The 13102-nt window shown below is 38.7% G+C and overlaps 1 protein-coding gene across 4 annotated transcripts in view; it reads right to left on the reverse strand.

Annotated features, from left to right (window-relative positions):
* Positions 1-9752: 9752 nt before the first annotated feature.
* BCL11B (BCL11 transcription factor B) overlaps positions 9753-13102 on the reverse strand; it is a 91936-nt gene continuing 88586 nt past the window's right edge. For all 4 annotated transcript variants that reach the window (XM_061463957.1, XM_061463958.1, XM_061463959.1 and 1 more), the window contains one exon: positions 9753-12275. In XM_061463957.1, coding sequence (XP_061319941.1) covers positions 10264-12275 — 2012 coding nt within the window. In that variant the 3' untranslated portion in view covers positions 9753-10263. The remainder of the gene's footprint in view (positions 12276-13102) is intronic.

Below are 13102 nucleotides of genomic sequence, written 5' to 3' on the forward strand. Positions count from 1 at the left end.
ATCATTCACATACATCACAGAAGTTCCTACTGACACGCACAGTCTAATATACCAAGAGATAATGCTTCCTGCTACTCTTTTTGAGGACTGCCTTACTGGGAATGTCTCAGTATCTCAAAGCAATCAAGGTAATATGGTTTAAAACACTTCTTGCTTTAAAAAAAAATATGAAAAACATATTAGTATTTTTGAAAAATAGATATTAAAACCATCTATCAAGCTGGGGTAGACAGCAAAAATGTGAAAATAACTCTCAGGTGATATGCAAGTAAGCCTAGCTCCCTTGGCACAAGGGAGCAAAGCTGATTCACACCATTTTGGTTTGCTCCCCCACAAAGTAGAATTAGAAAATGTATTTCGCTAAGTTGCTACTGAAAAAAAAAAAAAAAATACCCTGCTTTCAGATCCACATCTGGGAAGAGAATCCATCTTCATAAACATATCTCCATCTCCATTGGTCAGTTCCACTGTCCTGTATTTGTTGCAGAGTATCGTAGGATCATGGGTGGACTTTCTCCATAGGACTACTAGAACACTTATGAGCCATACTGATCTGGAAAATATTCTGCAGTCTGCCATATGTGGTAAAATGGTTAGATCGCTGTCCTGGCCATGTGCTGTTTACCCTGAATTTGTGCTCTCTGTTGGGTACAGTGATGGGTTTCTATACCTGAAATATGAGGAGTTAGGTGTCTCTTTCATAAAGATGATGTTAAGCCATAAACTGAAACAGGATAAGTCTGGCATTCATATTTCTTTATGTTCAAAAATGTTCAGACATTAAAAGTAGTAATTTAAGCCACTGGAATATGAGCAGAATAATATATATGACAGGAGATTTTTTTCTAAAATATTTTTTGACTACTGCCTTATTTCCAAAAGTCATTTGGAAATGCAAGGCTTTTTGTTAAAAATCAGTGAGTCTTAGAACAGAAGTTGCCTCTAAACTGGGATTTAAACTACCATTTCACTTAGGTATTCTGAAATGTCTAACAGGCTTGATTCATCAGTGATCCTCCAACACATTCCTTTCATCTGAACATTATTACCATGTGAAACATGACTTTCTCCCTTGTTTATATCTCTTAATATCTCCTTCCCTCTCGTCTTCTAATTCTGAAATTGTACCATTTCGTTCTGTCAGTCATTTTGAGGTATTTTGCAGGAATGGTGCCTTTCTCAGTGAAGCTGCATTATGTTACATCACTGCTAAGAATTCAAAGTATTCTGTGATAAGTGCCTGGTTTCTGACTAGATTGCTGCAGCCACATCCTGAATAGAAACTACTATTGTTATCAATATCAATTTTCCCTATTTTTGCTGATGGTTCACATTGGGAATATATCATATGAAGACTTTACTCCTTTGGCTTCCTTTTTCACTGCAAAAATTCTTCACACCATCTCATCACGGAGAGTTAAATGACAAGCGTTCATTCTGGAGTGTTTCCATGTGTCCTTGGCTTTTGTCATTTATCTTAGTTTCACTTGTCTTTCCACATCTCACACCAGTGGGAAGACCCATGCACCATGACAAGTGAAGACTTATATCCCCCAAGCAGATAGTTTTCTCCATCTTTTCATATGAATTAATAAATACAGTGAGAAAAATAATTATAAACACACCTCGTAGTGGTAATTTGACATTGTGGAAACTTCACATGCCCCACATTAGTCTGGCTAGTCACCGAACTTTGCTTTATGATGGGTTTCTAGTAAAATCCAGCATCTTAGGGACTTTAATAGTGTCTACAAGAATGTCATATGGGCATTGCCCACATGCAATGTCTATTCCAATTGTGATTTCTAGAGGGGATGAAAGGGGTCTTCATTTATCATTGTAATACCCATTTTAAATCAGCTGTGCTGAAGTAAATTGGCAATCTTAAGGATATAGTGTAATTAGGAGAAATTCAAATTAAATCAATATTATACTGTAGCTTTGTACAAGTGCATTTGAAATTTGAATCTGTTAAGTACACAGAAATGCATACATAGTTTTTACACACTCATGCATATAACTTGCTAGCCATTGGACATCCACTCTTTATGCTTAAAATATTTCTAAAAAGCAACATGTATTTTTTGCATTACTGTAATTTCTAGCCAGTTTATAGGAATCTTTAAAACATGATAGTTTTCTTACACATTTTCCATAGCTTTGATGTTCTCTGATGATACCTATGACTTCTACCATAATCAGCACTGGCACTTGCCAACTCTACATGAAAATATGTAAGTGGTCTTCACTTGCACAGGAGGTATTTCACAGGTTGGCAAAACAAGAAATAAATAAAAAGATACATATCAAAGGAACCCAACATCTAATTTTTGTGCAGAAAAAATAATCTGTAAATCAGTAAATTGTCTGTATAATGCAGTGGGTTCCTGATTATTATGGGAAATAGGACATCTTTTGGAACTAGTCTCACACTCAAACTACAGTCCAAGCAAGCCCCAAAGCAGATGTCTGCTCTTAATAAATGTAGTACCATGTTGTTATATCCTGTGATTAAACCCATGGGGAAATGGACAGTGACTAAACTGAATGAAGAATCTTTTCTTAACAGCCAGGGTTTTTTTCAGTGGGTGGGTAGGTATAAAATTAAATTTTATTGTGTTCTGCATAATGTCCTGTTGAGGAAAAGTGCTGAAAGATATAATCTTGCATTGGTCATGGATGGGCAAAAGGAGTGAATAGGTGTTTTCCACCCCTACCACATGTGATCCCAGAGAACAGTCTGTCATCTCTCAGACAATGAAGTGTATGTTGTCAATGAGCAGCTAAAGGTCAGTGTTTAACTGGGCAAGGAGACTAATTCAAAGCAAATCAACTATTAGGCAAATGTTGCCTCGTTTTTGCTTACAAGCTATCTGCAAATATAGATCACAATTTTCTCAAATATATTTATTATTCAAAATTATTTCCTGAATGATTTTCATGTATAATTATTGGTCTGTCCACAATCTTTTCATTTTGATTGCTCAGTTTTCAAGCTGTTGTAATTGGATGTACAGATCACATGGCATCTTTCTGTCCTTTGATAGGGTAAATGTAACTTGCTAACTACACTTTCTGGAGGAAACATCTCAGTTATGGAGTTAGAGTTCAATGGCCAGTGCTATTCTGTTATGTGTTCTTATAATTTATTTATTTTTTTTCTGTATGTAAAACCATTAAGCTAGATTGAATCCACAGAATACTTATGTAAACCCAGAGTAAATCTGTTGAATCTGAAGAAGTATGTTGTAGAATCAGTGTGAGGAATGAGGCCCTTCAGAAATTAAATCACCTTTATAACACATTTCTTCATTATAATAATTACAATGCTGACTTAAAATACCTCTTCTTTCATATCAAAGTTTGAACTTCATTAGTTTCATTTGGATTTAGCAAAGATTTTTCTGAACCTTTTTCCTTTACTGATTACAATAGTTCTTCTGTTACAGAAGCGTGTGCAAAACAGGAGCATCCAGACAGAAGACGTGGCTGAGAAACTCATTTGTATTTAGTTGTTTGCAGCTTTGTTTGTGTGATTTCTCACATTTACTCTGTCAAAAGGGCCTAATCCTGCTTTTTCCCTCATGCCAACTTATGTGAGTAATCAGGGCTCTGACAGACAAGTGCTAGCAGATCCAATAGTGATGAGTTAAGGCATTACTGCTTCCAGGGGATCCATGCTTCTCCTTGATGGGCAAACACCTAACTACACCTACCCTAGCAGAGCAGTGAACGGGAAGTGCCCTTGTGCTTCCAAACCCTCATGGCCACAGGCCAGGATGCACAGCAGCAGCTACTGCTGCTAAATCTTCCACCACCACATCAGCAAGGCCTGCAATGCCTTTAAAGCTGAAAAAATGACAGAGCAGTGTAAAGATCCACTAGAGAGAAGTCATGTTTATGGGGTGTCAAAAGCACCCCCTTCAAATGCAAACTGTACAAAATTTAGAAGTAAAATGTAACAGCTTTTACAGCTCACTGCAGAAGGTATTCAAAACAAGTGTGGCAGTTTGGGAATTACAGCGTGAACTATTGACCAATGTAATTGTCAGCGTTGGGTTCTGATTTCATTTTCACCAGTTTTTCATGAGTGGAACTTTTCAAAGCACTTAAACATAGCTAAATTTAGATTGTAGATTCAGGGAGCCTGAGATCAGGAAGGGACCATCTGTAAGAGCTCTTCTGTAGCACAAACCACTTAGCTTCCCCTCCTGACTTCTGAGTTGAGCCAAATACTTTAAAGTCCACAAGCAGTTCCTTTGAAATGAATTTCAATTACCCACCTGCTTTGAATCACAAGCCTGTTACATGTTTTGTTGGACCAGGGCCTCCAGGAAAACAGAATCTGGTCTCCAACACTCCAGATCTTTCCTGAGCTTTCCAATAATGCTTTCAATAACAATACTCTCATTTAAGATTTCCATGCATTTGCTAACAGGCTGGCTTGATAAAGAGCATCAGGATAATGAACTGCCTGTAGTTGTCAGCTGTTATCCTCAAACTGCAAATTGTGCAAAATTCTGCCTTTAACTCTGCATGCCATTGTCCCTAGCTGAGGAGGAGGAGCAAATGTTTAAGCTGCAGTTGCCTTTTGGTGCTTGTCACATAATAATACCAAATAATAATAACCAAATTCAGTTCCCAGTTAAATAGGTAAGTGTTCTCCCTATTTAGGCTGGCATCCTAGAAGCAAAACACATTAACAAACTTAGGTGCACACAGCACACAGTTAAGTTTATGGGGATGGAAAGAAACACAAAAGCAAAACTTCTCACTGTCTTCAGAAAATTGCGCTAGTTGTCCCAAACGTAACATCATTTCATATGAGAAGTTTGACTGTCTCAAGCATTATTCTACCATTTTTTCTCAAGAGCCCTACTCAGGAAAGACTTTACATTATTATTTAAGTCCAAGGGATGTAAGCAGGACTTGAGCATCTGCTTAGCATCACGCAGGTGTTCATATGTCCTCCCCAAACGAGAATTCTCTCCTGACTGACTCCTGTGAGAACTGACAGAAAATACAGCATGAGCTCTATTATCTGTACTGAAGAAGCTTCAGCTCCTCACTCCTCTCTATTCTCCCCTTCCCACCCTTCAATTTCAAAAAAAAACAGGAAAGACAAGATTTGGAGATCAAGTCAAATGTCCAATTTATTTTTATAACTTGAAACTGGAACAAACGTTTTGAACGAGCGTACAAATGAAATGGTAGACACATGCTGAACTCAACATTGTGACAATAAGGGAAAAAAAGAGGCCAAAAATCTTGTACAGAGAATAAAAGGAACAATAAATATTTCACTAAGCCATATTGAAATGACCTCCAGCCATCTCAACATTTTATCCATAATAAAAAAAAAAGTGCTCGTTTTTTAAACAGAGCACAAATACCAAGCAATAATAAATAGTTCCAAACTTGTAGTAAAAGACAAAACCTCCAAGTAAACAACAAAAGCTCATACAATAAGTAATAGAAAAAGGTAATAAAAATATTTTGCCTTGCCGGTACAAATGCAAACAACTTAAATCAATGTTACTTTGCTTTGCAGTTCTAAAATACAAAGAGCACCATAAAAATGAGTTTTCCTGTGATAAACAAAACCTTGGACTGTCTTTTACATAGGACTGGGATGAAATGCTGATTTTTTGACCCTTTCCTTAAAAACTGGTTTTTTTTTTATTTCTAAAACCAGGTTTTTGGACCTGTTCTGTTGCCAAGACAGTTGACTGGAGTTTTGCTCTGGACTTCAAAGGCAACAGGACGAGACACAATGAAAGCAAGAAATTCAACCTTAAAATAATAATTAAACCCATTTAAATTTTGAAAATAACTATGGCAGCATTCTAGCTATTTACGTCTATGTTATATTGTGCTTATGGCCTAGTAAACTATAGTTCTTCTAAGCAAGAAAAAAAGGAGGGCCATTTCATTATCACTACAGTCTGCAGAAACACAACCCTTGTGCTTTTGGGTGACGACTTATTAGTTTTAGTGATCTAAGTCACAAAAGTAGATAACTGCTGGTGTTAGCCATCCTGGGTAATTGAAAACAACAGGAAGAGACTGGAGCTCCTAAGCAACTTACACTAAAATGAAAGATTAAATTCTTTCTTAAATCAACTAATTGTGGCCTGAAAATATGCAGTTAACTTCTGATCTTTATTACACTGATGCATGTCCAAGGGATTCTGCTGAGTTCTGTGACATGACTGGGTTTATATGAATGCCAGAGATCTGAATTTTCACCAAAAAGTTAAAATATACCTTTAAGGGACCACATTCCAGCCTCAGCTATGCTGGACTAAGAGTGATGAATAATTCCTGATTTATATCAGTTCAATTGAGACCCAGAATTTGTCCAGAAGTCTTAAGGGTATGTTGCTCAAACCAGGAAGACATATATCTATCTGTTAGGTAGCTGGACCAAATTCTCCCTGCTGTTACACCCATCCTTCTCCAATTGCTTCAACAGTTCTGCAAAGATTAAAGCAGAAGAAAAATCTTGCATGGTATGGCAATATTTTTTGTCATTGTTTTTGTTTTGTTTTACCGTCACTTCCTGCAAGAGCGGTGAGCATTTTCTCCTTCTCCCCTTCACTAGAGCATCACTGCCTCTTCTGCCACCTGTCTTCCCCTCGACCCAAAAGGGAAGAGAGCAGGAGAGAGAGAGAGAGAGAAAGAACTGCAAAGAAGAGAGAAATCAAAAGGCACAGGATTTCATCCCAGTCCCTCAAACATTCAGAAATTTATGGAATGTACAATAAGGAGTGAACAGCAGCAAAGCAGCTAATAACATGGACTGGCAAGACCTGTACACGGAGTAGGTCCTGTTCTGACAGGGAAGAGGAGGGCTGTGCCTGGACTAATTTTACTTCAACCCGGTTACAGCTATACTAACAGCAGAGCATTTTACCATTTTCTCTCAAAGTGGATGCAACAGCTCTCACTTTTTGCTATAAAACAACTTTCTTCCAGAGGGCAGTGGCAGGGTGTGGGCAGCAGTGAGTGTGGGTTGGCCAGGAGAGGGAAGATGTGTTGGACATCTTGTTTGGAAGGGCAGGGGGGAAAAATCTCCTCTCTCTCAAATCAGTGGGGAAGCTGTGGGATGTCACCCCAGACACCTGTATGGGAATGGAATTTCATTTCACACAAATAGGCAATAACCATCCAGCCTGGTTCACCATACCTGTAAAACCTTGATGCAAGGGGTCCAGGCAACTTTGAAGTTATTTAGAGCCCTGTGGGAACAGCACTTTTTTGTAGGCCATTTCTGACAAAAAAAATATATACAACTAAAATTATTCGTGAACAACAAGAACATAAAATTAAAAATAAAAAAGCACTTAATTATTTTGTTTTGTTTCTTTTACTCAAAGGTCGTCAAACAACCCCCTTTTTTTTCCTGTACAATAAGGACTTCACATACAAATTTTTTTTTTTTGTTTTTGCAATATTTTATCCTGCCAAATTAAAAAAATATATTATGGCAGCCTGTTTGTTTGTTTTTATTTTTATTTCCAAATTCACTAACAAAAAGGTACATTAAATCCCTTTAAAAGGACAAGCGTACAGTTAAAAAATTACAAGCTTCAGTAAAAATACAGCAAGTGCCTACATCATATGAATCAACCAATATCAATATCCATTCCAGAAGGGGAATAAAAGGGGGGAAGGGAAGAAAAAAAGAGAAAAATAGGTACAGGTCAGAAACGTGATTTTTTTTTTCTGCAAAGCAATAACAATATTAAGCACTTTTTTCTACATACTTTTTCTACAGGGTGTAGCAATCACCTTTTAATCCCCAAATACAAGATTCTATACATTTTTTGAAATAAAAATTCAACACCCAAGGCAGAAAAAAATTTACTAAAACTCAAGACTTTACAGTTACAGTGACAAGAACAAATTTATAGACCCACCATTTAAATTTTACTGCAACATTTTCAAGGAAAAAAGAAGTTTTTTTTTTTCTTTCTGGTTTTGTAAAATGCCCAGGCATTCTCCATTATTACAAATACTGGTCCACTTTTACAGTAATCAAGAAATTTTAATATATATAATATATACTAAAACCCCGTCACCAAAAGAAAACAATATACACATGGCCATTATGGCATTTTTTTAATAATCTATTAAGCAAACTTCGAAAAAAAAGAGATTGCTCAAACACACATACACACAATTTCTTTTTTACCCTTGTATGTATTCAATACTGTAAACGTATTTTAAGACAGAGTGCACTAAATTTAACTTTAAAAAAAAATTAGCCGTTGTTCCTGAATTGTTTTTTCTCATTCAATGTTAACAACTTGTAATTTGTGTCATTTGCGTTTTAATTCAGCAGTAACTCATTTCCATTCCATTTCCTAAGCAGCGTTGTCCTGAAAAAAAAAAGGCTGAGAATAATTCAGCTAATGGATGTCCGAAGTTGTGCTGGGTATACATCTTCATTTGATTGGGTCTTATGGCATTTTCATGTCCACTATCTTCAACCAGTAATTTATTTTTTTTTTAAGTAAATGTGGCTCTTTTTTCTAAAGAATGTACTTTTCTTGTTTTACTTTTTTTTTTTAAAGTCTTTCCATTTCACAAAAACATTTTGCATTTGTCTCAAGAGACTCAAATAGGAAGATCAGTTTTCAAGGCACTCACATCAAATTGAATGGCAGTACAAAAACTGTCCAATAAATTATTTCAATTTATTTTTTCTTTATAGTGCCAGTATTGTGAATGCCATGCTTAGCAATACTGACACTTAATCTCAGTTGTTCCCTTACAGTTTAACCCACCTTTGGGCCAAATAGAAGAATACGATGTAATTTCTTGTTGAGAAGCCATTTTGCTCTTAACCACAAACAAAAGCTTTAAAGTGCGGGTCAACATAATTAAAATATCTAACCATAATTGTCCACTGTTGGCTAGTATTAGTCGTAAAAGGCTTTAAAAAATTTGGAATTTGAAAGTAGAGCAGGTGTGTTTTTCTTTACTTTTTTCTGTTGTAATGCTTTTATCTGAATGCAATTCTAGTCCTAATTAAGTCAAGGAGAAAACTCTTACCGACTTCAGTAGGAGCTGAATCTTGCCAAGACAGCTAAAGCAACTAGAATTTATTTTTCCCTTCTTTATAATAACATCATTGCACATCATATAAGATAGTTCTAATATTTCTATTCATAAACCAAATGCCTATGAGTTGAGGCTTTTCATTGCAAAATTCACTCTCCCATCCTTTAGTAATTATTTTAACTACAGCAAATATGGACTAAAGTAGATGTCCTGAACACAAATTTATGATTTTGTCATTTAAAAGAAAAAAGACGGTATTTGGCTCCTCCAAGGTTTGAAAATATATGATACTTGGGATACTTTTACTGTCTGTGGGAAGAGTAGCAGGAAGGGAAGACAGTGGGAAAGAAACCCAAAAGGTGATGAAATGGCACCATTATATTGCCATCACTTTTAAGAGCAAGAAGAGACCATCTGATAGTAACACACAATTAAGAATGTTTCTGGATTTTGTATGTAGCTGCCTTCTGCACCTATGCTTTATCCGTTGCAACAACTTTAGTGATTAAATCTATCTAGAAAAGGCCTCTATCGTCAGCGACATTGTCAGCGCTGCATATTTGATCCAATTCCAAAAGAAAGTGCTAATTTTAAGATTGTTATCCGCTGTACAATTTTGTAATCCCTAATCTTTAAGGTTATTTATGAAGAGGAAGGGGGGGGGGGGGGGGGGAGAGGAGAAAAATAAGAAAAAAAAAAGAGTATTTCTGTTCAAATGCTGGCTTCTTCACAAGAAATTACACATGCTTAGCTTAAATTTCAACAAAGCAGCGGCCCAAAAATTAGAATTTAAAAGATATGTTTCTCCTCTACAATGCAAGTAATCTCAGGCTACGACTGGGTAAAATTAAAAAGGGATACCCAACAAAATTTTTAAAGAAATTTAAACAGAAAGAATAAAAAAAAGTACCTGCACATGCCAAAAAATTACAAAAACCCAATAAATACAGAAATTATTGCACAGTTAAAAGGCTCCACAATTTTTACTGCCTTAATCAACCCTCGGGTTTAATAGAACTTTGCAGACACAGGTTATATTTAAGTGCCAAAGTCTGGCACCTACCGTATTTATGCTAAGTTATGTTTACGGAGGCAAGTTAGGTCATCTTTTCTCAGTTGGCAATAGTTAAACTGTACAAATAAAATGTTACCTAGACCCCTGAAATTTAACCTAGCGGGGGATGGGGAGGGCCCTTAGCTTCTTTCTGCCTGCTCAATTTTGACGTCATTTGTCAGCAAATGTTCTCCATGCCACTTTTTCATGTGTTTCTCCAGGGTGCTGTAAACACTGAAGGGCATCTGGCAAATGTCGCAGCGGTAGACCTCCTTCCCTATCTGGCCATGCGTTTTCATATGGCGCGTCAGCTTACTGCTCTGGGCACATGCATAGTTGCACAGCTCACATTTGTAAGGCCGCTCTCCAGTGTGGCTCCGACGGTGCACCGTCAAATTGCTGCAGTTCTTAAAGACCTTGCCACAGTACTCACATGTATCGCTCCTGCGCCCTTCCTTCGAACTGGGTCGACCAGGGCCGGGACCACTGATGTGGGGGGTGCTGCCTCCGCTTGCCGTGCCGCTGCGCCCTGAGAGCCCCCCGTCCAGCATGTCCCCTGGTGGGGTGGAGAAACGCAGGCTTCCGTTCTCCGATGAGTGTTCGGAGGAGGTTGCGAAGGGGGATTGTCGGGAGTCTGTGAATCCAAGGAATGGATCCTTCATGAAATGCCGTGATGCTGCATACCCTACCAGCCACTGGGAGTAAACGTTTTCAGAAGGTATTATTGTTGCTGGTGGCAAGTCCAAATCTTTCTCTACCTTTATTCTTTTAGAGGAATTGTTTAAACTAGGGCTTGTGATAGGTGTTGGCTTGCGGGGAAACAAGTTTGGGAAGGGTTCACCTGGGCCAAAGTTTCTTCCATTGACTGTCCCTTCCTCAGTGCGGTCTAGCTCTCCTACCACTGAGTCTTCATCAGCTGGATCTCTCTGACAGAGGTCTCGAGGACACAAGTCTCGCTGGTCAGAAGACCTTTTCATGAAGCTACTCCTCTTCTGTTTTTCAGCTATCATGTCATTATATTGCTGGATGGTACCTAGACTTACATTCTCAATGACTTTTCCCAACACAAGGGATTTCTCATCTGGCAGCGACTTGGAGCCATTTTCTCTGTTACGACTCAGCTCCGAATCCATACTGAAGCTTGACTCTGGCCGGCTCTCGTTTTCAAGCTCCTCTTCCTCTTCCTCCTCCTCTTCCTCTTCTTCATTGTCATGGCCCAGCGAAGGATCGCTCTCATTCCTGAAATCGGCCTCACTGGATTTCAGTCCCTCTCCAGTGAGCTCGCTTGTGCCTGGCTCAGGGGAACTAGTGGTGGACAGTCCATCATCTGACCTGCCCGTCATGGAGCCAGCTTTATGCATATGCGTTTTCATGTGGCGTTTTAGCTTGCTGGCCTGGGAGCAAGCGTGGTCACAGAGCTGACACTTGTAGGGCTTTTCTCCTGTGTGACTGCGCCGGTGCACAATAAGGTTACTCTGGAACTTGAATGTTTTCCCACAAAATTCACAGGACTTGCTCTTGGCCTGAGGCTGGGGAGGTGTAGTGCTGCTGGGGGGCATGGGAGGCAGTGGCGGGGTGCTCAAAAAAGGTGATTTAGGACTTGGCTGAAAAGGATTCAACAGGCGATGCATAGGGTTGGTGCGACTGGGTGAGACTGGCGGAGGGGTGGAACTGTTTCCTGCCAGTTCTCGAAGCCTTCTGGAGAAATCCATCGCTGGGGATTCAATTGCCATGGGGTTTAAACGCATAACTCTGTCAAAGGCACTGGGATGCTGGGCAACTAACCCCATTTCTTCGGCACTAAGGCGATGTGGATCCAGATGATGACGAGGTGGTGGGCTGAACAGCGGAGGTGTGTTTGGGAGCCTACCTTCACCAAAGCCAGGGTGTTCACGCAAGATGGGTCCTGTCATTCGCAAAAGATTGAAAGGGTTGTTGTCTCCAAGGAAATTCATCAGTGGGGACTGTGCAACAGTCTCCGGTCCCAGAGGAGGAGGGATAGTGATGCGTGGAGTAAGGGAACTGCTTGAAGGGCTTGTTTCCAGGTAGATGCGGAATCCATGTGTGTTCTGGGCATGCTGAAGCAAGAACCAAGCGCTATTAAAAGGCTGCTTGCATGTTGTGCAAATATAGCTTGAAGGCTCATCTTTACCTATAAAAGAAAAAGAGAAAGAACACTCAAAAAGTAATACAGCAGAGAACATTTAAATACAGTTGGCATGCACTTTATTTTGCTAACACATTTCCTCCTTGGCATTTCTGAAAGAAGGACTTAATTGCAATGTATTGACTGATATAAATTGTTGAACAGCACATTTACTCACCACACTTATTCACTTAACATGTATGACAAATATCACACATACGCATTGATGCTATATGTGTTTATATCCTCTAACTTGCAAATAAAACCTTCCTTTATGACGCAGAAGGATCCACATCCTTTCACATGTTTATTCCACAAAAACATTTTGTTTCAAGGGATTTATTACTACAGACAGAAACCAAGGAAAATGCAGTGTGGTAGGTTTTACAAGGCACCTGCAAGGAGCTTCAGTGTCATTCTCACTCTGTCATTTTATATTTTTATATACTTCATGCAGCAGTCCCCTGAGATCTTTCTAAAATTAATTTATACATGCTTCAGTCATGCCAGCACTTCCATTTTTAAAATACTACATAGGTATTTAGCTGCACAAGTTCTATTCAAGTCAACAGGAGCTTGGAAAACATACCCTTGCATAAACCACTTTGACATTCTTTTTGCCAAAACACCAAGAAGCCACTCAAATGAAACATCCGGTAATCAAAGCCAACAGCATAGTTGCAATTAACAGTAACAAACGTCGGGCCGTGCTTGAACTGGGTCCCAAGAATTTCTGAGCCTGAGCCTGCCCTCCAATGCAGAAACTCTCACTGGAGCCAAAAACATTGTTCTGTTTGCCTTTCTAGCCTTTTTGAACGACTGCATAAAGGTGG

This window comes from Pezoporus flaviventris, unplaced genomic scaffold, assembly GCF_033815535.1.
Source record: "Pezoporus flaviventris isolate CSIRO_AGI_PZ_B2104156 unplaced genomic scaffold, CSIRO_AGI_Pfla_v1 ptg000036l, whole genome shotgun sequence".
Lineage (NCBI taxonomy): Eukaryota > Metazoa > Chordata > Aves > Psittaciformes > Psittacidae > Pezoporus > Pezoporus flaviventris.